The sequence below is a fragment of the Hippopotamus amphibius genome, chromosome 7 (assembly GCF_030028045.1).
Source record: "Hippopotamus amphibius kiboko isolate mHipAmp2 chromosome 7, mHipAmp2.hap2, whole genome shotgun sequence".
Classification (NCBI taxonomy): domain Eukaryota; kingdom Metazoa; phylum Chordata; class Mammalia; order Artiodactyla; family Hippopotamidae; genus Hippopotamus; species Hippopotamus amphibius.
This window is the reverse complement of record NC_080192.1, coordinates 64,219,632-64,247,585: the sequence shown is the minus strand read 5'-3', so window position 1 is coordinate 64,247,585 and position 27,954 is coordinate 64,219,632. Positions and strand designations below refer to the sequence as shown.

Here is a 27,954-nt window from a genome sequence, read left to right as displayed (position 1 = left end):
TGATTTCAAATATTCTGTCTGTTCCTTACTTAACCACTGTGTGAGGCAAGCAGCTGACAGTATCCCAATTCACAGAAGGTAAATCATAGTTTAATCCTAGAGATAGGTACCAGGCCTGCTGGAGCCCAAGGAGCAAAACAGCTAGTAAACTTTCAAACACTGAAGATTTTTTCCCATCAAATCCCCCACTTTGTTGGGAAATGGCCCATTGGCCAAAGAAGGGAATGACAATGCTAAATGCTAGAAAAATGACAATTATAATGAAAATACCTCCAAGGTGTAGAATGCAACTTTAAAACGAACAGTCATGTATCAGTAAGTTTATTTTTTTGAAGTTGTTCTATAAAGCAAGAACATTAATCCCATTTTATAGATGTAGAAACTTAGGTCCTGACTATTAATATATACATTTATCCTTGAGTTGTTTAAAATTATTAAATGGATGAAAAATAATTCCCAGGATTAAGACAGTAGCTAAATCTCAGAATCAAAGCAAAATTATTCTCTGACATTCTGATTATTACTTTAACAGGCAATTCCTCCCTTATCTGTTCCTGAAACAGCTGGGGGAAAAACCTTGCCTCATTTCTTACCAGCAGGCTACTGGAAGAGATGCTCTCCCTGCTGCAGAAGAGACCCAGTTCATGAGTTGTTATTGTCTTTATACAGAACATCAAAGATTTCTGCAAGGCTTTTAAATATGTTTCATTTTAACCCTCCTGACACCACTGCAGTTAGCTGGGTGGTAAATGCCATGCAGTTTACTTTACAAATCAAGAATGCTTATGACAGCTGGAATGATGTTCTAGGTGGCAATGGAAACAGAATAGACAGAATTCTGGAACTGGAGACTCAGATACAACCTTACGATATCCACATCACCAAAGTCACACAGTATTGCTTTTCATTTTCAGCCCTCAGGGATACTGAAAGAGCAAAACCATCAAAATAAACAGTACTTTGCTTTCCACATTGGTTGAACAATATCCTGAGCGGTGCACTTGGATCTCAAAAAGATTTCTGAAGCCTTTGCGATTTTCCTAACAATTATAGGAGAGATGTACTATCCACCAAATTATGTAATGAAACAAACTTGGGGCTCAAAGGGATGTGCCAAGTTTGGCAATATGCCCGTTTCATTTTGTGAAACAACTATTTAGTTGTTTGAAACAAAAACAACAATGATAAAATGGTTGGTAACCATCAGCCCTTGTTAGGCAATTATATTGAAAGGAAGTGGTTGAATTCCATGAAAAACATTTCAAATTTGTAGACATCCTTCAAGCACCAATTATATTGAAATCAAGTAGATGAAATTAAATTCTTTCAGAGAATTACCTATCTTTAAAATGAGCACTTACCCAAACAAGGTTATTACTATCTAAACATAGTTAACCTCTGCATATAGTCAAAGGAACTCAAGACAACTGTTTGAGTAGAGAGGGCTGCAACCAGAGCAGGCTCACATCTGTAATAGGGTTTGATGAAGGATGGAATTCTCCCTTTGACAGCAGCTCCCAAAGCATAGCCCTGAACCCCTAACATCCTACCATCCTTTAATCACTGGTTATGAATTGTTCAACCAATATCCATCAACACCTCTTCCAGGACTATTGTGATACTGCTAATGTTGAATGTCTAGTGTAAGATGCAGTCACCCAATAAAAGTAGAAACAGGTACATCTCCTATCTGTCCTGCTCTAAGGACTGGGAAGGAACCCCTGCCTAGCTGAACCCTGTCCAAAGGCCTGGCTCCAAGAGAAGGATTTTTCGACTGTTTTTGTATTTAGTCTGTTTCAGTCTATAAGTAGGGGGCAAAGTTGCATTACAGTTAGAAGACCACCCACCACATAAATAGGTTAGAACTAGAAGCCTCTGAAATAAGCCATCAACACCTTTATACTGAGTGTCACCTTCACTTCCAGCCCTTGTTAAGTACTTTAGAATTTACTGATTCATGAATATTAGAGCTGAAAGGGATCTTAGAAATCCTCCCAACCAACTTGCATTCTCTATACACAGAAAAAATGTACCCTAAAACCACAGAGCTAGTAAGTGACAAAACCAGAATTTAAACACGGATGTTCCAACTCTATGATCAGGACACTATACCAGAAATATAATCGGGATTTTGCTCTTAAGAAATTTCAACCTAGGAAATGTGGGGAAAAAAAGGGAAAGGAGCTTGAGACAACTAGAGAGCAATTTTAGATAGCATTTAACAGAACACTTAGTTTTTAGATGAGTCATAATTCAAAGAAAGGTGGAATTAATATGGACTTCTGGGATGGTGATTCCCCACTAATGAATGTAATCTTCAAAGAACGGAGTACTATCTCAAATATTTTATACCTTCTAGTACTTAGCATAGTTAGTGAAATAGAGTAAGTTACCCATGACATGATTGTTGAATGGATGGATGGCTATATGGATTTGTGGATGGATAAGTGAATAGTCTGGAGAACGGAAGCCCGTATAAAGGAAGTGGGATTTAATAGGGGTTCGAATAAGAGGGACAGTGTAGAGGCTATACAATATTGAAATGAGCATCATTTACTTCAAAGATGGTGAAAAAACTTGCTGGAAGCAACAGACACTTACTAGGAAGCAGCACATGATGAATTTAGACACTCCATCTCAGTATCACACAGCTGATCGTCACCTATTCTCATGACTTCACTGGATTATGTTTAGACTGGTGTTGTAAATGCAGGGAGGGTTTGAGAAACTTGTTAATGAATCCAGACTCCCACATACAAAATGAGATTTCTGAATGTGTGTGGTCGTTGGTATTCTGTTCCGTTCTTTTTCTACGCAAATAGCAACAGATGGTTGGAGGGGGGCCGAGAGGAGTGGGAGTCCAGGAGGCAAGTTTAAATTGCCCCATTCTCTTCTGCTGGATCTACTCTGGATGAATCCTGGGGGGAGGAAGATTGTAGAAGAATCCAGTCTGGCTTTGACACAGCGAAAAGACTGATTGGCATCCAGCCCTCTTAGTTGCCCCATACTTGGATCTAGAGAATGCAGAAAAATCTCTTATCACCAATACCAGCTGTGTTAAGGTAAGTGGCTTAGGTTTTCAATACCTTGATTTCCCCATATATATTGGGAATGTGGTAGAATCTCATAGAACTTTTGGGAATAAATGGACTTAATATATGAAAGTGCTTTACTTTAGAGCCTGAGACATCCCTATAAGGTCTGGTGGAGCTGATGAGGAAGCTGGTGAACATTTGTGAAGTGAAGATCTATCAAAAGGTACACCCTTTAAGGAGGTGTACCTTGTGTTCAGCATTCCCCTTGTATCTCCAATTCTGTCACACAGGACCCACATGCGAGTTTTTTCACAAGTTCACGGACATAGGCTTGTTTTGGCCTTAGGGCCTTGGCACTTGCTATTCCCTTTCCTTGGAACGCACATCTCCTGGAGCTTTAACTGGCTGCCTCCTACTCATTATTAAGGTTTCAACTCAAATGTCACCCCCTCAAGGAAGCATTGCCTAACCTTAGGCCCCTTGCCTCCATTTCTCTCTTCCACATGGCTCTATTTTAACTTTCCCTAGCTATTCAGTATCTAAAAATTATATTTTGTGTCTGTTTGCTTATGAAGTCACTCAGTCTTATTCGCAGACTGGACTATGCCTGCATATGTTAAGTGCTCAACAGATATTTGTTAACTCCTAACGGGTGGGCTGACTGATTGACAAGAACAGGACCCCAAAGCATATACACTGAAAATAGTATTACTTATAGCTTCAGGGAATAAGTTATCCTCTTCTGAAAAGAGTAAATACCCAAAGTGAACTTCATACAGAATGACAGCAGTAGGCTTTAATACAAAATCTCTCTCTCTCTCTCTCTCTCTCTCTCCCCCCCCCTTCCCTCCCTCCTCTTCAGCCTTGAGATGAAAGGCAAACTAAAGGACAGTATTGGCCATTATAACCAAATTCCTTCACTTAAAAAGAAAGTCAAAAGTTGAGAAAAGCACCAGGTCCTTTAGATGCCTGTGTCTGTCCTCAGCCTGGTGAAATAAACTTGTATTGTCAAAAGCTAACTTCTCCTACCTACTCCTCCCTGTCACTTTTGGGGTCTGAAATACAGGGAATCCAACAAACTACAGTAAGGCTTGGTTTCCTACAAATTTAGACCAGTGAACTGCACTTGCTAGGTGCTTAATAAGTTCTATTGGTCTTATTACTTGTATAAAGGCCTAACAGTACCTAGGGACTTGTACATTTTCTAGAGATATTTAACTTGTGGTCTTAAGATTGGAACATCAATCTTTCAACCTTCAGAAAACCAAGGTCCAGCCAAGCAACTGCTCAGGAATGTAAAAGGTCAGTTTAAGTAAGTATGTGCCTAGCTGTTTCTACATTAAAAATTGTTCTAACATCTAAATGGTTCTTCCTAGTTAAATACAAAATTCTTTAATATTTATGTACTGTTATTTTAATTTTAAATTTCTATTTTTATAGGCAAAGGACAATTGAGCAGAAAATATTATACCCTCTCTCTCTAGCTATTCATGCTGTGAAGCAACCTGTTTTACTGTTTAAACCTGTGTTTGTTCTGTTTCAATTGTGCAGAGGAAACAGTTCTGGCACCTTTAAAAATGAAAGATCTATCACTCAATAGGAGAACATAGCAACCTAGGAAAGGGAATTATGAGGAATAGAGAAAAGATACAGTGCTTCTAAAACCTCGCTGGGCTTATGAGTCACCTGGGGATCTTGTAAAAATGTAGATTCTGATTCAAGTATATCTTGGGTGAAGTTTGAGAGTCTGTATTTTTAACAAGCTCTAGGTGATGCTTGTGCTGCTGGTCCTTGGTGTTTAAGGATGATGCTGTGTGGCTCATGTGGCTTGAGAAATAAAAATCACTTTAGGGCATTTAGTATTTACAGTTATAGTAACATTAAGCTAGTACTATTTTATTTAACCTGCAAAAATGGCTGTAAATTCTTCCCCACCCATGCAGAGATGGAGCTGTTTTCTCTTCTTCTTGAGTCAGGATGACCACGTGACTAGCTTTGGCCAACAGACAATAGCAATTTGCTGGAAGGTGAGACCTGAAAAGTACTTGTGCATTGAGACTTGCTCTCTTTTGCTGCCCTTAGAACCTTAACCACCACACAGTTGCACCTGAGCTAGCCTGCTGGAGGATGAAAAGCCACATGGAAGAGAAGCCAGGTGCCCCCCTCAACAGCCTGCCAATTGCCATCCCTTAGAGTGAAGCCATCTGAGGTTATCTAGTCTCCACCTCATTCTCCGGTTAACCACACACATTTGAGTAGCACAGTCAAGCTGGCTTACACAGAAATATGCCCAACACACAGGACCACGAGCTAAGTAAAATGATTGTTGTTTTAGCCACCAAGATTTTTGTTTGTTTGCTTTGTTTTGTTTTCTTCATGAAGCCTCTAAAATATGAACTGATACTTAAGAAGGAGTAATAAGAGTTTAAAGACAGATGCATGACACCATTTGTGCTTATGATTCTTTTTCCTTGTTGTCTTCGTTCTATGTGGTATAATTTTGGTCTCATATAATAGAAGTGGATATAAGTAGTTATTGCAATAGAGTTTGAACTATTTTTATATTATTAGATCAAATTTATTTTTATCTTTTATTTCACTAGGTTGAATCCTTCTGTTTAGAAGTGAAGTCGCTTGCCCGGGTCACACAGCTTACAAACGACAGAATACTTTTCAGCCTAGTACAGAGTCAGAAATTTCAAAAGTTCATTGCAGAAAGTTATTCAGTGTCTCAATTCTTCTGCTAAGAGGCAAATACAGAATTACATCCTGCAGGACGTGATCTCCAGCCATCACCTTGTTTCACGTTTGAGAAGGTAATGCTAGGCCCAGTTACAAAGGAATAATCTTAGGCTGAGATGAGATACCAATGGCAAACCCTCTTGGGGGAAGGACTCAGCGTCAGCCAGTCGTTGACCCACGTGGCCTAAACAGACAGCACTGGTGTTGCATGTTTCCTTTGTAGGTTTACTCATTTTTGGGCAGCCTCTCCTAATGCTGGTGGTCCTTGACCATCTGGGCTCTTCTCAAAAGCTTTCAGTCTGCACTATATTTCTTTTTCTTTTTCACAGCCACGTGAAAAACCCATTACTCACCATCTCATGGCCATGACTATATATTAAAAGCTGCTCACTATGGACTTGGGCAGTGTTCCTTACTTTGTGCCTCCTATTGAAGCAACCTCCACCTCTTCTGCTCCCTCCTACTCTTCCACATTGAAAATCATCACTTTAAAAGAAGCTTTCCAAATTTGTATTCCACAAGCTGAATAAGGTCTGCAATGTCACTTGTTTACCAATAGAATAGGATTCTTAAAAATTAGAGTTTGCAAGCCCTTAATCAAACCACGCACTTTGCAGACAGCATAGGCCATATACTCCCTATCGCCCAGCTGCTTCCAACATCCACAGTGCCATATCAGACTGCAAAGACCTCTGATTGTGCATCAGCTGTATTCTAACCTTTCTTGCTGAGGATTTGCATCTATTGCCACTACTATAACCATCAAGCATGTTCCAGGGATTCCCTGATCTTTATGTCCAGATGTAACCTCTGTCCACATCTTTAACTGCTTACTATTATTATTATTACTATAATTTTGGCTGCATCTCTCAGCTCGTGGGATCTTAGTTCCCCGACCAGGGATTGAACCTGGACTCTCAGCAGTGAGAGTGTGGAGTCCTAACCCCACTGGACCACCAGGAAACTCCTTTTAACTGCTTACTCTTAGCTCTAAATGTTAAAGTTTTCTTTCACATCTTATTCTTGCTTACCTTCCATCTACCTTAAACCAATCCATTCACTGAAATCATCTTAAATCATTTTGTGGAAAAAGCACCATTTAATAGATTGTCAATCCCATTACAAAACAATTTTTGTGCTTGTCCTGTCCTGTCCATCTCTCATGTTAATATAGTGCCTCACACAATATCTCACTTGGGCAGATATGGGAACCTCCCAACTGCTCTCCTTGCTTTCAGTATCCTTTTCCTGCCTTTCATGGTCATGTTCAAGACCATCTTCAGGATTATATTCTTTGTGCCCACATTTTGGGAATCATAATCCAGATTGAAAGTCTTCCCAATGTGACTCTGAGCTACCACTCCAGTCTCATCTCTCCTTACTCCCCTCTCTTTCATTCCTGTGCTCCAGACACCCTAAGTATCTCAGAAGCCCCTGGAGTTTTTTCACAGACTTTGCCTACCAACTGGAGTGGCCTCCCTCTGTCTATCTGGTCAACCCCTCCTCCTTTTCTCCCAGCTCCTCTTACTGTCCTCGCTCAATTGGCTAGAGAAATCTCTCCAACCACAGTTCTTGTTTACATCTCTACCATAGCGTGAATCATATTGCCTTGTTACCCATCATCTCCACTCCAGATCTAAGAATACCCAAGGCAGGGACCACATTTTACCTAACTTGATCTCATCAGCTAAACCTCCATTTGATTTAAACTAACAAAAACACATAAGAACAGTAACAGACATTTATGCTAAATTATTAAAAGCCATTCTCAAGATGCCTGTGCGAGATTAAGAAGCGGTTCCAGAGAATGGGGGATGACTAAAGAAGGACATGAATGCATCCAACTGGTTAATTTACTACAGGAGGCTCACTGTTCACGGATGGTGGGGAGTTTCCTACACAAACTAGATCTGTGAAATGATGCCACACATAAATGGCATTAATCTGTGTGACTTCAACTCCAAAAGGTTATACCTTCCTGGGTGAATAATGTGTGCCTGTTTGTCAATGTACTATAAAGGCTTTTTATATTTATCTCAGATTCCCCAGGCTATTGATTAGGCGAGAATTCAAAACAGTTCATAAACTCACATCAACAAGACTCTCTACACAGCCAGCACTGTGCCAGACTGCACAGTGAGAGGAAAAGGGGGCATGCGTGTCAGGGTAATGTGGCAATGCCTGGGCTCTTTATATATGGTTTCTCATATCTGATCGTCTCCCACATCCTTAGAGGTAGACATTAGAGGGTCCTAAAAGCAGGAAAATCACAAGTCTGTCCTTAGGGAATTCCATTTTACCTGCAAGGACAAAATTAGCAACATCTGGAAAATTCTATACAACAAGATAATTGTCAAAATGTATCAGAGACAGAAGTTACTAGAGAATTAAGTTGGTTCCATTATTTGCGGCTAGGGTGAGGAGGTGAGGCTTGCTAGTGCCATGCAGAAGACCTGCAGCTGTCTGGCTATCCCCATAAATTCTGGGGGCCTGACAGAAAACTGATTCTTGCACCAGCACCCTGTTGCAGTGTTTGAGACCCAAACCTCAGAATCACTTCTTGGTGTGACGAGGGCCAAGTTAAAGTCAAATATATCTGTGGGTTTACAATTAAATAAGTGCTTCCAAAGCTGTTCTGGCACATCGGTTTGATGTCAACAGATGTTCCAAATAAGAGGGTGAAACCACGAAAAACAAGATTTCTCGTGATTGAGATAGTGTATTGTCGTGAATCACAAAGAAGAGAGCAGAGTCTAAAGCATTTCACAAATGTACCTGAACATTCTTGCCTCCACGAAGCATTTTAAGTAACACTGCATTAAACTATTTTCAGACATCAACGACTTTGTGAAAATATTTAATTTGGCTGGTCAGCCACTTAATAAGATGTGGGAATGAAACGCTCGCAAGCTCCCAGAAGGAACACTGAGGACCACAAAGCCCAAGCCTCCATCTGCCTCTTTAGGAAGGAGGGAGGAAATGGGAACAGGAAGGAAGGATGGTTCCAAGGCACCATGAACAGATTCCGACAGGCATCTCAGCCGGTGCCTCAGCCAGCTGAAGGAAAGGGAACGGAAAGATGTTTCTATTTGTGGTGTAATGGAGTTTCTCACAGAGAAGAATAAAGCAGTGAAAGAGATACTGAGGATGAAACATGTACAACCTTTCAGGAGGACAATCTGGCCTTATGTATTGAAAGTCTTTGAAAATTCCCCACCCTTTGAACACCAATTCCTCTTCTGGAATTAAAACTTAAAGACACAGTTGCCTAAATGTACAAGAGTGTATGTCCTAGTCTATTCAGGCTGTTATAACAAACTACCATAGACTGAGTAGTTAAACAACAAACACTTCTTCTCACAGTTCTGCAGGCTTGGAAGTCCAAAATCAAGGCACCTACAGGTTCAGTAACTGGTGAGAGCCTGCTTCCTAGTTCACGGACATCTGTATTCTCACTGTGTCCTCACATGACAGAAAGGTCCAGAGAACTCTCTGGGGTCTCCTTTATTAGAGCACAGATCTCATTCATGAGGGCTCCACTCTCATGACCTAATAAGCCCTGGCAGGCCCCACCTCCAAATACCATCATATTAGGGATTAGGTTTCAATAGCTCAATTTTGCGGGACACAAAAAATTTAGTCTATAGAAGTTTATGTATGAGGATGTTGTCCCAGTCATTGCACAAGAGCTAAAAACCAAAAACAACCTAATTGGTAAAAAAAGGGAGATGGATAAAATAAATAGAAGGCTTTGAAGATGATCAAGCCATTGAAGATGATCCTATCTGTTTGTATTCTGGATATGGGAAAATGTCAACAATGAAAAAAACAGTTACAAAGTAATACTGAATAATATTATATTATTATCAATATGTATAATTATCAATACGTATAATGTTATCATATTTTTAGAAAATGTAAATATATGTAAAATGGTAAAATTCTAAAAGAATATGTAACCAAAACTTAATAGTTTAGGTGGCTGAATTTTAGGTGACAATCGTCAGTTTAAACTTTATTTTTTTTCTTGTTTTTTTTCCCATTTTTCCTTTTTTTCACAATAAACAAGTAAAACTTAAACATCCATGAGAAATACATACAGATTGACAGTGATAAGAAAACTGAGGTGTAATGTAAGCCAGGAACTGCCCAAGGCTAGCATGTACAAGGGATCTATATTTGCTGTTGTACCAACAATAAAACCAAACTTTATTAAGAGCCCTACTAAGTGCTACACACTGAGACAGACACAGACTTTGCATTCTATGTGCTGGAAATCTAATAGGACAGAGAACAAGATTCAGAAGATGTGAGGTTTTTGTCCAAATTCTACCACCCATCTTGGGCAATCACTTTATATTTCTGGCCCTTCAATTCCTGAATTATAAACTAGGAAATTAATGGTACCTAAGTTACTTTTTCAGGTTAGAATTTGTGAGTGCTCCAATAGAATGCTTCTCAAAATTTAATTTTTAACCTGGAGCTAACAGTAAAATGCAGATTTGATTCAATGGGTCTAGGAAGACACCTAAATTTCTGCCTTTCTAACATGCTCCAAGGCTGCTAGTTCTAGGCTTACACTTTTGAGTTGCAAAATTCTAATATACATGATCTCATTGAATTTTCCCTAAGAATCCTTTAAGATAGCCATCCTTGGTCCTATTTCACTGATAATGGAGTGACCTGTGTAAGATCAAACTGACAGAAAATGGTAAAGCAAGGAATCCCAACTGAAGTCTTTTTTGTTCCTAATCTCCAAGATATTTAACGTCCCATTCAATTCTAAAATACTGTAATTAGAAATGACCGCTACGTTCATATAAAGTGAACAGCACCAGGCGCAGTACTGGTAAAGGTAAGCTGCTAATATAGTTCAGAAGAATGAGAGATCACTTTACACGAGAATCAATCAAGAAGTCATAGAAGGGAACTTCCCTGGAGGTCCAGTGATTAAGACTCCATGCTTCCACTGTCAGGGGCATGGGTTCGATCCCCGGTCTGGGAACTAGGATCCTGCATGCTGTGCAGGGAGGGCAAGGGAAAAAAAAGTCATAGAGGAAATTTGACATCATCAACCTTGAAGGATGGCTAGAATGAAGGCAAGCAAAGATAGAGAGTGTATCCACAGCAGGTAGGTATAATATGGCATGATCAGAGCACATGGCAGTGCAGAGGAAGCTTGTGGAGAGGGACCCAGGATAGCAGGACAGGCCTCAGGAACTAACCCAGGTATTTATTATAAGAGTCAAAGATAAGCCTAAGGTGTTCAGTCTTAGAAGCTAGAAGAATACAGCAAACTAAAAATTTGAGTATAGAAATTTGGAAGCTGTTTTTTAAAAAGTTTTACGATTCATTTAATAGCAATCAGTAATCATCAAATTAGCAGTGGTTATCTTCAAAAGTTATTACACTAGCTGTGCTGTCATTTCTTAAGGTTGGTCGCATACCTAAAGTCACAGACATTTCTCACATAAGATACATCATACAAATCAGTCGGTTTATCACCAATATTTATAAAACCAGACCTAGGGAAAGAAATAGGTCTAGGGACCAACACATAGCGAATGATTGGAAGCCCTTTACCAACTTCCTTCCTCTCCCAACACAGAGATTCCATTTGTGCCTGTCCATCTTCTTCGCCCCTAGAAATAGGGAATTAATCCATTCATCACGATACAAGCACGTTGGTTCCCCATCGTAGGTATGCCTTCACGATGCCCACCCTTCCCGTCAGTGAGCCTTGAATCCTTAAACTACCTCATAAACTTTACTTCCTCCAATGAAGCTTTTTAGATTGGTCCTGTTTGACCTGTCAGCTCTTCACATTTGTACGTTCTAGAGACATTTGCTCTCAAGCACTGGGTCGTATATAAATATTATCGACACAGTCCCTCAGTGTCCGCTGCTCTTTCCTACCTAAAATTCCAGTAGGAAAGCACTGAGTCATTGCATTTCTTTGGTTTATTCCCACGACTTGACATCTTTCATTGAGCATAGTAGGTACTGCCATGCTGTTATCCATATTATTCTTTTGTTTTAAGAGGAGGATAAAGTTTGATAAGAAAAACGACCTTTTTTTTTTTTCTAATGTGTTCCTCCCAAGTAGATCTCCTAAGAGAAGCCTTAGAGCCCTCACCCTTTGGCCCCACATGCATCCTCAGAGGCACTCTGTAAAAGGCCAGTTGTATGCTGTGTGCCCACAGGAACAGCAGAGTTAATTCTCTCCTTTTGAAATTGTGACTCCCACCCTCCTCCCCTACCTCTAAATGTTTCCTTTTAAAGAAAAGCCATGGCTCACTGCTACTGAAAATTAAACACAACCACAGAAAGATCAAGGTGCAAGCTGGTGCAAGCAATGATAGCACATTAAAATCAACACTTGGATTTCTCTTTCCTTGAACACTGCCAAAGACTATGGATGGAAGGCCAACCCTAAGAATGCAGGTTCACGTCAGACTTTTGTCACTTGCATCTCTTGGTTCACAAGTTATTTTGACTCAAATAAATGAATTGGAGGTGGCCTTCAGTTGAGATGAAATGGGAGAGGTACAACATATTAAAAAAAAAAGAAAACTATATGTGACTACCCACCCACCCCATCATAACATAAAGTACCAAGAAAAAGCAGGAGGGTTTCTTATGCCAAGGTTAATGTATCAATACAAGGTTTAGGAGAGGAGGAATTAATTACCTCTCCCTCCTCCAAGCTATACTTCTGGTCTCTCCAGCTGCATCAAGCTCACTCTTCCACCTCCTCTTAGTTCCAGATTGTGTTCTGGCAATCCGATCCATACTTCACGTCCCCCAGAGTTCCTTCCCATTTACTGAATTCACATTTTCAAGATTCTTATCCTCTCTCACCCACTCCAATCTCATGTTGGTCTAATGGCTTGAGGTGCTTTTCTTGAGGCTCAATACGATGGCAGCTCAGCAAGACATGCCAAGACTCCTTCTCCACACAAACATGGAAAATAACAAGGGTGTTTTCAAAGTGTGTAAAGCATCTCTCATCAGCATCCGACGCTGAAGGAGAAGACATTTACCAAGAGAAACCTGTGGTTGTCCCAGAAAGAGACTGATCACGTAGATGCACAACTGTCACTTTATAACCTGATGAATTAGATGTTCTCACAAGATGGGACTTCCCTGGTGGCACAATGGTTAACACTCTGCACTCCCAATGCAGGGGGGCTGGGTTTGATCCCTGGTCAGGGGACTAGATCCCACATGCATGCCACAACTAAGAGTTCACATTCCACAACTAAGGAGTCAGTGTGCTGCAACTAAGGAAACGGCGAGCCACAACTAAGGAGCTGACAAGCTGCAAGTAAGGAGCCCACTAGCTGCAACTAAGACCTGGCTCAACCAAATAAATAAATAAATAAATAAATAATTTAAAAAAAGAAAAATGTTCTCACAAGACAGGTAAAGAAATATGAGAGATCAAACATGAGGAAAGAGAGAACTTTAGGTGAGCTCTTCTCTTTTTTTAGTTTTTAGTGTGTTGGACCCTAAGAGGCATGAAATTAAAACTCATGAAAACCAGCCATATCAACTTGCTGTGGTGACAAAAGTTGTCGTTTCTCAACTCAACTTTGCTGAAACACTTGATTCATGTTGTTCTTACTTAACCTAATTTGCATTGATTTAATCAGGGCTGGTATGCTTTAAATACATAATAAATTGGGATTCTGCAACTTAGATGACTTAGAATAGCTAAATTTCAATAAAGCTCATTTCAATCTGTTAATGTATACGGTTCTGCCAAGGGGTTTAAAGCCATAGAAAAAATGCAAACTTGCCACATTAGAAGTGGGAAAGGTTTAAAGATACCATCCAGATGAAATGATTTGCAGGATAATAATGTGAAAAGCAATATATATATATATACACACACATATATTTTAATTACAGCCTAGACATATCTTCTACGCTTTGAGTAGCATACTTAGAAGAAAACTCACATATAAATGCAGTGAATTTAATTTTGTTCTCCTTCCTTCTTGCCAACACTCAACTCTTTTCTGCCTCTCTGTACCAGCTCTACAAATCAAGTGACATCCAAAGTGGGACCTCTTCTTGCCCATTTGGCAGGCTCTATCACCACTTTGCCAAGCTGCTTGCATTAGGAGACTTTTCTTCCTAGCAGCCATGGGGATTGGGTGGCTTGTACTCACAACACTTGCTGAATGGTTGGCCAAGGTTTACCCCTGCCCAGCCCAGCTCCCCAACCCTTTAGAGCTTATGGCTCAATCAGCCAGCTTGCTGTCAGGAATAATTGTCTCGGCAAGAGGTGACAACACTTGATGGTGAAATTGTTTATCTGTTAAAGTGTTCTGCAGCACCTTGGAGGTGCCAGGACAAAACCTGCAGGTGCCCAGTCCAGAGTTAGGCAGGAGGCAAGAGTGATGGAAGGGCAACCATCAAACATGGGAAAGGAAGACCACCACTTTTGTGTGGGACAGAAAAAAACCCATCTGTGTCAGTAGCAAGCTGTGAGACCTTCGATGATCACCTGACATCTCTATGCCTCAGTTTCATCATGTGCAAAATTCAGGGGGTTGATTTTCTAATGTCTCTTTTAGCTCCTAAGACAGCATGTGATGTCTAGGACATTTCAGATTTGTTTTCCTTCCACTTAAAGGATGCATCTCAGAGATGAATGACCAGAACAGAGCTCACAGGAATATAAAATGGAATGATTCATATGACTTTTCCTGAAAAGTGCCACTAGTCTTTGGTGACTTTGATTCCACTGGTTGGTATCTTCAGTAAAGACCAGCCTAGTTACTTGTCCAAAGCCAGCCCAACCCGGGAACTTAGGTAATACACCTCATTCTTATCAACATGAGCACAACTATAGATAATGCCCACTTATTTTCAGTTCCTAAGAGTCAGACATGATGGGAATTCAAAGTGAAGAGCTGGAAATTCACATTCAATTCTCCCTATCACTTCCTTGAGCATCTTTGTCAAGAAGATAGGCTTATCCACTCATTTCCAGCAGCGTTTCTCTGTCATCTTTCTATTTATTTATTTTTTAAACAGATGACCAACAGGTCCCTGACAACAGCAATGCAGACCCTCTCCAGACCAGCTGGAACAAGACAGAGCTCAACATAAGAAGCTTAAGGAGCCCACCCATAAATGATTGTTACTGGAAATAATCAGGCAAAGACGTCTCTTCATACTCAGAAGACAGTTTAGTAACAGTCTCAAAGCTTTAACAGGGGTGTATATATGGAAGGGGGTAGGCTTCATGGGGGTTTAAACTACCCCTTCTCCACTCATCCTCTCGCACATTCCCCTGGAGTGGAGTGCACTGCAGGGCTCTGTAATCACCGTGAGCAGCGCATCAGGGTCAGCCCTCCCGGTGTCAGACAGCAGAATCTTTCTTTAATCCACCCGGGACCCCACAGACATCTATGGAGACTGGTGAAGCCCCGGCGGGATCTCAAGCAAGAAAGCCTCCCTGTACACAGACATACGTTTCTGCCACTCTGGGTCTCCTACCGCCGGGACCAGGATGGCTTCCCAAATCCGCTGAGTTTGGAAAGCATTCCCTCATCCACCACCTAAAAGGGCTGGCTGATTGCAGAACTCCAGCGCCCGCAAGGGAAAAAAAAAATCTCAGCCAAGCCCCCACCATCATTGCTTTCCTCTAGCTTCTCTCAAGTTGCTTTCCTAAAGCAAAGGACCAAATATTGATTTCTCTACAGATTCCTACGTATCTCTTACACGTAGACAGCTTTAAAGGGGGAGGGGGGGGAACATTCCCCAAAGGGAAAGGGGGGCGGAACAGAATATTTCAGTCTCCCACTTGGAAACATCTTGTCGTTGATGATGCTTTTCCATCCCTCCATCCCCCCCCACCCCGTTTTTTTTTGTGAAATATGGACCAAAAAGCTGAAAGTGTTTTCCATTTCATCAAAGAACATATATTACTTTAGTGGTTCGGGAAAATGTTGGTCTTCTGCCCACCCCTTTTCAATCTGCCCATGTCTGAGGTGCTCCGGGAAGACGCACAATCGTGAGCAGCTTACGACACTCAGTGAGCAGTAGGTGCCGGTGCAAGCTCGCGCCGCACACTGCCTGGCGGAGGGAAGCAGCCCGGGCGCCGCTCCCCGCTCGCCGCTCCCCGCGCCGCCGCCCGCGCCGCCCGCCGCCCGCACCTCCCCGCCGCCCGCCGCCCGCAAAGCATGAGCGAGCCCGCTCTCCGCAGCCGCCCCGGGCGCGAATGGCAGGCGGTCTCCGCGGAGTAAAAGGTGGCGCCGGTCAGTGGTCCTTTCCAATGACGGACATTAACCAGACTGTCAGATCCTGGGGAGTCGCGAGCCCCGACTTTGGAGTTTTTTTCCCCACAACGTCACAGTCCGAACTGCAGAGGGAAAGGACAGCGGCAGGAAGGCGAAGCCCCGGCTCCCGCATGTAGTTGGGAAACTTGCGGGTCCTAGAAGTCGCCTCCCCGCCTCGCCGGCCGCCCTTGCAGCCCCGAGCCGAGCAGCAAAGTGAGACATTGTGCGCCTGCCAGATCCGCCGGCCGCGGACCGGGGCTGCCTCGGAAACACAGAGGGGTCTTCTCTCGCCCTGCATATAATTAGCCTGCACACAAAGGCAGCAGCTGAATGGAGGTTGTCACTCTCTGGAAAAGGGTGGGTAAGACACTTTTTAATTAAATTCTTTCCCGAAGATTTTTTTTTCCTCCCTTTTCTTTGCTGCAGCATCTAACATGGACCAAATCATCATCTCTTTGATCTTTCCGTGGCTGTGAACTTTCTATGCTGCCCAGCTTTCTGCATGCTTAGAGGTGAACGTGTGGCTTTGGGGAGGGGGGTTCCTGCTTTATTGCAATATATTTATTTGATTTTTGCCCTTTTCTCCCCCTCCCCCGCTCCCCTTCCCTCGGAATAAAATATGATGTAGATTTCTGACCGAGCGCTTCCAATGGACATTCTCCAGCCTCTCTGGAAAGATTCTCGCTAATGGATTTCCTGCTGCTCGGTCTCTGTCTATACTGGCTGCTGAGGAGGCCCTCGGGGGTGGTCTTGTGTTTGCTGGGGGCCTGCTGTCAGATGCTGCCCGCCGCCCCCAGCGGGTGCCCGCAGCTGTGCCGGTGCGAGGGGCGGCTGCTGTACTGCGAGGCGCTCAACCTCACCGAGGCGCCCCACAACCTGTCCGGCCTGCTGGGCTTGTCCCTGCGCTACAACAGCCTCTCCGAGCTGCGCGCCGGCCAGTTCACGGGGTTAATGCAGCTCACGTGGCTCTATCTGGATCACAATCACATCTGCTCGGTGCAGGGGGACGCCTTTCAGAAACTACGCCGAGTTAAGGAACTCACACTGAGTTCCAACCAGATCACCCAACTGGCCAACACCACCTTCCGGCCCATGCCCAACCTGCGCAGCGTGGACCTCTCGTACAACAAGCTGCAGGCGCTCGCGCCCGACCTCTTCCACGGGCTGCGGAAGCTCACCACGCTGCACATGCGGGCCAATGCCATCCAGTTCGTGCCCGTGCGCATCTTCCAGGACTGCCGCAGCCTCAAGTTTCTCGACATCGGATACAACCAGCTCAAGAGTCTGGCGCGCAACTCTTTCGCCGGCTTGTTCAAGCTCACCGAGCTGCACCTGGAGCACAACGACTTGGTCAAGGTGAACTTCGCCCACTTCCCGCGCCTTATCTCCCTGCACTCGCTCTGCCTGAGGAGGAACAAGGTGGCCATTGTGGTCAGCTCGCTGGACTGGGTATGGAACCTGGAGAAAATGGACCTGTCTGGCAACGAGATCGAGTACATGGAGCCCCATGTGTTCGAGACAGTGCCGCACCTCCAGTCCCTGCAGCTGGACTCCAACCGCCTCACCTACATCGAGCCCCGGATCCTCAACTCCTGGAAGTCGCTGACGAGCATCACCCTGGCCGGGAACCTCTGGGACTGTGGGCGCAACGTGTGCGCCCTGGCCTCGTGGCTCAGCAACTTCCAGGGACGCTACGATGGCAACTTGCAGTGCGCCAGTCCCGAGTACGCGCAGGGCGAGGACGTCCTGGACGCCGTGTACGCTTTCCACCTGTGCGAGGAGGGGGCCGAGCCCACTAGCGGCCACCTGCTCTCGGCCGTCACCAACCGCAGCGACCTGGGGTCTCCCGCCGACCCGGCCACCACGCTCGCTGATGACAGGGAGGGGCAGCCCGACAGCACGCCTGAGCTGACTACCGTGGCTCTCCCCGGCGGCGAGCACGCCGAGAACGCCGTGCAGATCCACAAGGTGGTCACCGGCACCATGGCCCTCATTTTCTCCTTCCTCATCGTGGTCCTGGTGCTCTATGTCTCCTGGAAGTGTTTCCCAGCCAGCCTCAGGCAGCTCAGACAGTGCTTTGTCACGCAGCGCAGGAAGCAGAAGCAGAAACAGACCATGCATCAGATGGCTGCCATGTCTGCCCAGGAATACTACGTTGATTACAAACCGAACCACATTGAGGGAGCCCTGGTCATCATCAACGAGTATGGCTCGTGTACCTGCCACCAGCAGCCCGCGAGGGAATGCGAGGTGTGATTGTCCCAGTGGCTCTCAACCCGTGCGCTACCAAATACGCCTGGATAGCCGGGGCGGGCCGGCGAGCGCCAGGCTGGGGTCTCCTGTCTGTGCTCTGATATGCTCCTTGACTGAAACTGTAAGGGGATCTCTCCCAGAGACTTGACATTTTAGCTTTATTGTGTCTTAAAAACAAAAACAAGATAAAACACAACAAAACCCCACCCCACAACCTTCAGGACAGTCTGTCTTAAATTTCATATGAGAACTCCTTCCTCCCTTTGAAGATCTGTCCATATTCAGGAAACTGAGAGTGTAAAAAGGTACCAATCATTGATTTTTTTTTGTAAACTTAAAATGTTTAAAATAAAATAGCATTTACAGTTTTTACAGACTGGTGTAACCTAAATGAATTGTTACCTGTGTTAAGAGAGAAGCAACAGTTAAAATTTCCTTCGTGTGTGTGTGTGTGTGTGTGTGTGTGTGTGTGTGTGTGTGTGTGTGTAGGGGTGGTCTAGTGGCCAGAGGGGAAATCCAGAAATTTAGGAGCAAAGTAGCCGGGCTCATTTTGAAACATTAAGAAGGACAAACAGAGCTTATCAGGTGGATGTTCCCCACATGATTAAGGACTGAAAAAAGCAAGACCCTTTATATTATAACGGGGGGGGGGGGGGGAGGTGTACAGTGCAATCTAGTCACTTTAAAGCAAGTGAAAGGCAGACTGAGGACTGAGCATCCTTGCTTAGCCTTTAAGGCAGAGATCACTGCAAATGCTTTTTAAAAGGCAGTGCCAGACAGTTTTTCCTATGAACAAGAAATGCTTTTGCACTTAATACAAGTATCTTTCAAATCAATTCAAAAATCTCACCCCCAAATGCCACTGGTTCATTATCCTTTGATTTACCCAGCTTAGTAGAATTTGTGCTCTTTTCCATACTCTCCAGAGTCAAAGACCCTCAGCTCCTGCTCTCTGTGGTCTGACTCAGGGAAATAAGGCGGAATCCAAGTGTTTGGTGATGAAAGCTGTGCTTTCTGGAGCATATTGCTAAGACTGCAGCAAGCTGAGGCTCTCAGCAGTCATAGCACACTCCTAGTTGCTGTGGGGAACAGTGGGAAAATCCTACCTCGTGCTGAATGCCTACCTGGGTGCTGCTTGTAGCAGGAGACTTTAGGGGCAGACGTGATACAGAAGTGATGGGGTGGGGTGGGATGGGGAAGGGGAGCTTTCGATCCTGTGTTCCAATATCACTGAGATAGGAGTAATCTGTTAACCCAGGACAGAAAAGCTGCCTCTCCTCTGACTGCGCTGTTGTGTAATGCTTGCTTTCCTGTGTTGTTTTAGTTTTTTCTGTGTTGGGGTCAGTGATTGCCCCTTTCCAACCTTCATAGGCTTCCAGGTCCATGGAGACGCAGGTTGTTTATTGAACTAAATTCAAGAGTGGTAGCAGGTGGCAGGTGTGGGGAAGGGAAGGGGGAGAAGTATGTGTAGTGTATGGGAGGAGTGTTTCACTAGCTAGCAATTTGAGAAAATGTATGATTGAAATAAACTGTCATGGGTGGACAGCTGGTGAACTAATCTTGTCCGTGTCCAGAAGTCTCTCTGAAACTCAGGTGCTTACCCCTCTGAATGATTCTACAGACTGGCATCTTTCTTTTTCCCTTTTCTTTCGAGAAAGAGAAGTCCAAATAGCAGGAAGAGGGATGGAGGGAGAAAACATACACCACCCTCTCCCAAAATGCAAATGCCTCCAGCCACCCATCTAAAGAAGCAAAGTCAGCTGTTTGAAATGCAAAATGGCATCACCAGGAGGTTTATTTAAGCTGAGGATTGGTAGTAGATTTTTCTTCTACCTATTGAGAAACCAATATGCCTAAAAATACTGCTTCTAAGAGGCTCCTTCAAGAGAAATATTTTGCAAATGTCTTTAAAATGTTAAGCCTTGGTAGAGAGCTTCTTACACACACACACACACCCCCGCCCCCCATCAGCTCATTCTTTCTGACCAGGAAACATGTTATTTTGTTTATAATTAAAACTGGACCTTATGACACGTACCATGCATGCAACACCCATTTAGACTAGTAATGTTCTAGAAGAGAGGTGCGGTGATAACTTCAAGGAGAGGCTTTTGGATTTAGTCTAAGAATGATTATTTGGGAATGCCATTTTAAACAGCATCTCATTTGCAGAGCAGGGGTTGCAGAAACATCTATAATGAAACCCCACTAAAGAGACCTCCTCTAGAAGACTACCCACCTTTTCTGGAAAAAAAAAAATCTCCCAGTTGTGCAATTGAAGGATTCAGTTCAATCCTTGGATTCTATTGATTTAATCTCCTCCTAGGAAGGCTTCTGGAATCCAGTGCCAAAAGCTGCTCTGGCTTGGTGCAATAAGAGCTGTGTTGGTGTGCTTGTAGGGAAAGCTTCCAGAAGCAAAGCCTTTCTGGCAAACATCCACCCTAGAAGCACAGATCCACCCTACCCCCTAGAAATATGGATATTGGAAACTGGAGAATTTATCTGCTATCCCTAAGACTTGTTTCCCTCTTCATTCCTCTTTTTAAAATGTTGCCATGAGAAAAAGGGAGAGAATAATCGTGCTTTGTTATATGCTGCTGCCACCCCACCCCTCATACAACTGAACACCATGTATGTAGAAGATCTGAAGTCTATGTAAGCTAATGAAATACTGTTATAAAGAGGACTCTGTAATCTGAGACCTGGAGAACAAATGATGGTCATGGAAAGCTATGTTCTTACTTTGCACACACGTGTGTGTGTGTGTGTGCGCGCACGCGCGTGTGCGCCTGTCTATGTGTTGTGCGTCGTTGTAAGCAAGCAAATATATTTTCTACACAAACAGAAGACTTTCGCTCACATCCATTTCATGCTCCTGTGCCTCTTGTTTTGGAGAATGGCAGGGGGAGGAGGAAGGCAAGAATGAGGGAAGTGGGAAGTTTTAACTAAGGTTTTATGACACTTGAAATCTTTTCTTTCTTAAACTAATTGATCTTTAAGCTTCAAGAAACTTGCTCTGACCCCTCTGAGGAAACTACTGAGCATGTAAAAGAGAATCTGATTTTTAAAGGTGTAACACCTTTTTCGTTGTTGTTTTTCCCACAGTGGGTGCTAATCTCATTGTCCTGTGCTGTCTGCAAAGAGTTTAAGGCCACAATTCACATCTCTTCCTAGGCATTGGGATAGCTTAACCCTCCATTTGCAGTACCTTCTCAGCTGATTAAAGTTCAGCCCTGGTATAGAGGTTTTTTGCATACTTATATAGAAAAAAAAAAAAGTCCTTTCAAATGACAAATAACACTCTCAGACCAGTCTTAGCAGGGGTAGTTTTTTTTTTTTTTAGGTGGTACCAGAGGGAGCAGGTTAAATGAAACCCATCCTTTGGCCAAGGAAAGGCAGCCCCGGGGGCTCAGACTCCAGCCCTGATAGTTGAGACCAGCATGCAGCCCAGGCTCTAAAGACTACAAACTTGCCACCACAAAGAAAAGGTTATTTCGGTAAAAAGAAACTTTTAAAATTAATTTTTAATAGTCTCTCAAGCTCTTCAAAGCCTAAGAGTGCCTTACCTCTTTCCTCTGCCTTCAGGAAGGAGACATTTGGTGTGACTTAGCATCAACAACACATTTAGGAGTATGTGTAAGTCGTTAGAGGGGCAAACACCACTTGTTCTTTCTCTCAAGTTTCCCGAGCAACTGCACACAGATCACTGGAGGGCTTAGGGGCCGCCTGTATTTCCAGGTTATATTCATCGACTTGTCAGCAAGTTCGGCACCTATTTTGTCTGGTGTAGCCGTGAAGAAGAGGGTACTGGTGGATCACACATCCTGGGGAAGTGAAAGGCATCAGATACCCCTCTCACAGAGAACATAATCACGAGGCCAGAATTTAGATCTCTTTTGGAGAATGAGTATTATAATGTTTCAGGGTAGTCAAAATAAGCATCCGTTATCTCCTCTAGAGAGGTGGTTATGGTGGTTGATTTGACTTGCCATGGATGGAATGTCAAAAAGCAAGGAGTTAACTGGAATATGACTATAAAACACACTGCTGAAATATATTTTGGGAGAAGTTGAGGCACACACACAAACATACATATAGATAAATGACATAACACGGCATATAATAGTCACACACACATACTACATTGTCATATATATATACACACACATATATAAAAATCACATGTATAATGACATACACATGATCACATTATATAAGTATACCCTCCAGCATTAATTATTCTCCTACTTTCTTCTTCCATGATCAAACTTTTACTCAGGAAAGGATCTGATAAATCAATCACAAGTGAGGTATAAAGGACTGAGGTGGCTGCTGGTATTTTCAGGCATTAATTAATGAGTTGGTAGAGGCTTGCAGGCTGGGGATCTTCTGGGCTCCTCATGCCACAAGAGGGTGTATGCCTGCTACCTAGTGGTAAGAGCCAGCAAAGCATTCTTTTGAGAGCATGCTCCTAACTAATGAGTTCCCCCTCAGGGTTACAAACCATTTCTCCATTAAAAAATGCTCTACTCTGATTTCTTTTCAAAAGATCCTGGAGGTAAAATTATCTTCCCGTGATTGGGCCCCATCTCCTGGCCTTCCTCAATTGGACACAGTTTCTGGATTTTTGCTCAAAGCAAAAGCCTGGCTATTACATCCCTAAGGCTTAGTCAGAGTTGTAAATGAGATGGAGGAAACACATCTATTGAATGGTTACTTGGGATGAGAGCCTTTATCTAGACCTTATCTCTACAGGAGGAACCTGAGGCTTAGACAGGTTGAGTGTCTTTGTACAGAGTCACCCAGCTCATAACTGGAAGCACAGGGCATTCAGTCTGGTGGCCTTTTAACTCTACCCTGTTTCTGATTTCCTCCTCCACTCCTCTAACCAGCAAAGACCCTAGGACTAGCCTGGATGAATGGTACACGCTCACCGTATTCCTGGTGGAGGACATGGGTGCAGTGCTCAAGTCCAGGGATTTTCATCACGACCTTGATCTGGCGTCTGGGAATCGGGTCATGCATGACTCTTCCGACAGAGGGGACCTCTCACAGGCTTCCAGGAGCAGAAAGTTCCCTTAATCATCCAGTCCAGTTACTAACTGGAGGATTCTGGACTCAGACTAAGGTGTGCCAGGTATCCATATATTACTGTTGAGGGTGTATTTAATGACCCTTTCTGGTCATTAAATAGACACAGTGGTGGTTCTCAACCAGGGGCAAATCTGCCACCCATCAATGTAACGTCCAGAAACATTTCTGATTGTCATGCTTGGGGTGGGATGCTACCGGCACCTCCTAAGTAGAGGTCATGGATCCTGCCGAACACCCTGCAACGCACAGGAAGGCCCCCTCAACAAAGAATCATTTACGCTAAGGATGCCGAAGTTGAGAAACTCTGCTCCTTGGTATAGAGTAATGAGGCCGTTGACACCAACATGCTGCATTCTAGCTTTGCTTGGAGTGGGTCACCCAGACCTATTGCCTTCTATCTTCCTCTCTTGCAAGAGAGCTGGAAGCTACATGAAAACCCCTCAGGTTGGTCGCCAGTCAGCGGGGGGACCTGTAGTTAGTGCACGCTTCTCAAAGAACATATGGCAAAACTTAAATTAACTGTGACAAAACTCGTCTGAGCCCTCCACTGAGCCACTTTTTACTCTGGCAATAACTCATTTAGGAAATAGAAAAAAAAAAATCAAGTTAACAGTGGATATTTAATTAACAAGAAGGAAAATGAGAAACTTGATATTCCTTCCAGGAAGTGTTCTGATGTCTGGGCTTTTTCCCTTCTCCAACCAAGCCTGGAATGTCTCCAAGGTGGGAGTGGGCTTTCATTTTAAAAATCAATGTGCTGGGACATCGCCGGAGGTCCAGTGGTTAAGGATCTGCACTTCCAACGCAGGGGGCGTGGGTTCAATCCCTGGTTGGGGAACTAAGATCCCATAGGCCATGCGGCATGGCCAAAAGATACAAATAAAAATCAACGTGCTTAGTCCAGTGAGTGGTGGACATATTAATCAGGGACATGATCTCTGACCTCAGAAGCAGATAGTCTAGAGTTTGCAGGCATTGCAAACTGAAAGACATTTGGGGCCAGGCAGACCACATTGATGAGTGCTTTATGGGCCTATGACATTAGAGGAGAACTAAGAGAGTTCACTTAAAAAATACAATTTACTTTTGATTGGTCCTGGTTAATCAACAATTTTGCAGGCTACGTCAAGACAGTTCTCTGAAAGAACGCTGGTCTGGAAGTCAGGAGAAATGGTTTTTAGACCTGGTGCTGGTACTCACAGGCCTTGGGTCCACCAGGTAATCATCTTAACTCAGTGGGCCTTTCTCTCCTTGCCTTTAGAAAGGGTCATCCAGGTATTCCCTAAGGACTCTTTCCGTTCTGGGCTTCTATTTCATCATTTCCCCGAAAATAAAACATAAAACAAAAGTGGTTTTCAAGCTAGTGCCACTTAACCAGAAAATTAAAATTCCCCTGAACTCCCATTCCCCAGATATTCTGATTCATCAGGCTTGCCTGCATATGAGTGATAAAAGGTAGATAAAACATCACAAAGAGACCAGGGCTTCAGAGAGGGAGGTGGGGATGCTGGAAAACAGAGGAGAAAGCACAGGTACATGTGGGTGGAAAGCGGGGTTTTGAGAATGTGCAGGAAAATGAAAGGAAACCCTAGAGAGGACGCAGCACTCACACTCACCCACACGTGAGACAGGGAGACACGGGGATGTGTCATGAAGCAGAACCAGTAAAAAGGCTGAAGACACCACTGTGGTGGGGGTGGGGCGGGGTGGCGGCAGGGTGGAGGTAGGGGCAGGGAAGAAGGACAAATATTTGTACAGGACTCCTGAAATAACTCAGAAGACCTGAGTGAGTGGCTACAATTAATACTAGGAGTTTGGAGCCCTTTAGTAAAATGAGAGCAAGGGGGAGGGATGGAGAAAAGGAGAGACAGGAAGAATAAAAGCCAAGGTTGGAAGCCTAAAGGAGGAGGACAGAGGAAAAAAAGACAGAGAGCAAGAGGGGAGAGGGTTTCAAGATCTGTGCTTTATAGCAATCAAATAATCATTGTAAGCAGCTATGATACACAAACTCTACTCCAAAACTCTTTTTTTATTTTTTGTAATTCCCTTCCTTACTCTGATCTATCAGCTTGGCTATTTGCTTCTTCTCAATGTCATGTTGGGAAACCATTTTTCTCCCTGCTTTATGAGAACAAGGAAATTAATTTTCTAGCTGCATTCTTCTTTCTTCCGCTCAGCTAGGAAAATGTTTCTCAGCCCTGTCTGCACGTTGAAACCACTTGGGAGCTTTAAATGAATATTGATGCCTGGGTGCCTCCTCCAGAGATTTGGATTTAACTGATCTGGAGTGTGGCCTTGGTGAGGAGATGTGTTAAAACTTCCCAGGTGATTGTAAAGTTCAGTCAAAGTTGGGAAACAACTGAGCTAGAGAGTGACAAGAATTGCCACATTTGCAGCTCAGCAATCTGTAAGATCTACAAGTCTGTCTGCAGCTCTTTAAGAAATCAAGGTGGTTGGGGCTTCCCTGGTGGCACAATGGTTAAGAATCTGCCTGCCAGTGCAGGGGACACAGGTTTGATCCCTGGTCTGGGAAGATTCCACATGCTATGGAGCAACTAAGCCAGTGAGCCACAACTACTGAGCCCGTGCTCTAGAGCCCGTGAGCCACAACTACTGAAGCCCACGCACCTCGGGCCCGTGCTCTGCAAGAAGAGAAGCCACTGCAATGAGAAGCCAGAGCACCGCAATGAAGAGTAGCCCCCTCTCACCGCAACTAAAGAAAGCCTGCGCACAGCAACAAAGACCCAACACAGCCAATAAATAAATAAATAAATTTATTTATTTATTTTTTAAAAAAGAAAGGAAATCATGGTGGGCTGCTGGCTGAGCTGGATGGGGATCAGTGTTAAGTGAGGAGGCCCCGGCCTCACTGACTCCTCCTAGTGGGGATGATTTTGTGAGAAAGATGTACAAGCATAGATGGCCTTGTCCTTTGTTTCTGAGTGCTCTATAGTTTACTAAGTATTCTTTAAAATTATTGTTTTTATTTTAATTCTCCCAACCATCACAAAAAGCAGACACAAACTTGTCCCATCTCTTAGACAAGCAGACCCAGATCAGGAGAGGTTGAGTGGCTTGCTGAAGGTCAAGGCCTAGCACCTGGAACTGCGTCTTCTAAATTCTGTGTCCTCCTCCATCAATTCCCTTTCCTTCTCTGATTGGTTGTGATGAGGCATGGCTGGCCTTGCTCAAAATACAAAAGTCAGTAAGTCTCCTAGAAGGAGTCCTGCAGAACATATTGCACGCATGCTGCTCTACCCTCTCCCTCTCCAGCTGGAGTCTGGCAGTGACGAAATGTGGCACCATGGTCTCACTACTGACCCTTTGGTGCCCCCCTCCCCGCCTCCCAAGCCTGACACTCTTTTCATTTCCACAGGAGCCTCCATGATGCCTCAGAGACTTCCAAATAGATGTCATTGCTTACCAAATACCTCAACATCAAAATGTTCCCTTTCCACTCAGCCTACTGCCATCAACTCCTTCACCAGCAACTCTTTAAAGAATGTGAAAACTAAATGCTGGTAGAAAATGGATGGACCGATGGTGATACCAATTTTGCCCAGAAATTCTTACAGCCTGAAAAAGGTCTTTTGGGAGAATAACCTAAAGAAATTGTTCTAATGCTAGAACTGTGGGTACTGAAACACCTGGGTGATGTATATTTGGATAGGCGATACTTCCTTGTTCCCCTCAAATGAAACAACACAGGCAATTGCTCATATGTAAGACCAATTCTGCCAACAGTTTATAGGACTTAAACCAGGGTAAAGAGCTAATCTTTCAGCATATTTTATCTCCTTAAACCAATGTCCTCTTTAGAAATCATGTATTACTAGACGTTCAAGATCAGTGTGATTATCATCAATGAAGAGTTCTCAATATTGCAAACTATGTGTGGCAGGGACCTCTATCTCAGAGATATTCTAGGCAGCCTTGGATAAAAGTGAGATGGCCTCGTCAGTGGCAAGTGAGGGCTGGATTAGTCAGCCACGGAAAGGTCTGGAAAAGCCAAGCTACACACAATTAATGGAACAATGGGACAATCTGTCTTCAGCTGGCCAAGACAATCCTGTCATTTGTCCCTCAGCTGCAGGACAACCACGCACTCTGTGATTTTGTCTCACTGTCTGCTCCATAGTGATTGCAGTTGCTGTGAAATCTATATTTCCCTGCAACTGAGTCTGTGTGTGTGTGCGTGCGTGGGTTTTATTCTAAAAATAATGGTCCTTCTTGGAATTCAGCCTCACTCTTCTGCTTTCTGTCCAGGTCATTTATATCTGAGTTTCTCATATTGATCCTGTTTTGCACACTATTTCAAAAATCATAAAGGTACAAAAAGAAGAGAACAAACACACTGTAAGGAAGAAGAGGAATCATGTTATAACTGAAATGCAACTAGAGATAACACATCACTCAGCTTTTTTAGTTCTATTGAATTAACCCATTCAATCAAAGTGACACAACATTTCTTGTTCAGGGATTAAGTAAATGTTTGTTGAGTGAACAATAGACCAATTAAACGTGAAGGTGAGGCA

General features: G+C 43.6%; 2 protein-coding genes and 1 non-coding gene across 4 annotated transcripts in view; 1 reads left to right on the top strand and 2 right to left on the bottom strand.

The window, feature by feature from the left end:
• CTNNA2 (catenin alpha 2) overlaps positions 1-27,954 on the bottom strand; it is a 1,170,309-nt gene that overhangs the window by 336,158 nt on the left and 806,197 nt on the right. The gene's annotated exons all lie outside the window — the stretch shown is intronic.
• On the bottom strand, positions 11,274-11,363 carry LOC130857905 (small nucleolar RNA SNORA72). Its single transcript, XR_009054901.1, has one exon. It is a non-coding gene; the product is annotated as a small nucleolar RNA SNORA72 (small nucleolar RNA).
• Positions 15,836-18,697, top strand: LRRTM1 (leucine rich repeat transmembrane neuronal 1). Its single transcript, XM_057742315.1, has 2 exons — positions 15,836-16,429; positions 16,701-18,697. Exon 2 carries the CDS (start codon positions 16,760-16,762, stop codon positions 18,326-18,328), a length of 1,569 nt encoding a protein of 522 aa, XP_057598298.1. The 5' UTR covers positions 15,836-16,429; positions 16,701-16,759; the 3' UTR covers positions 18,329-18,697.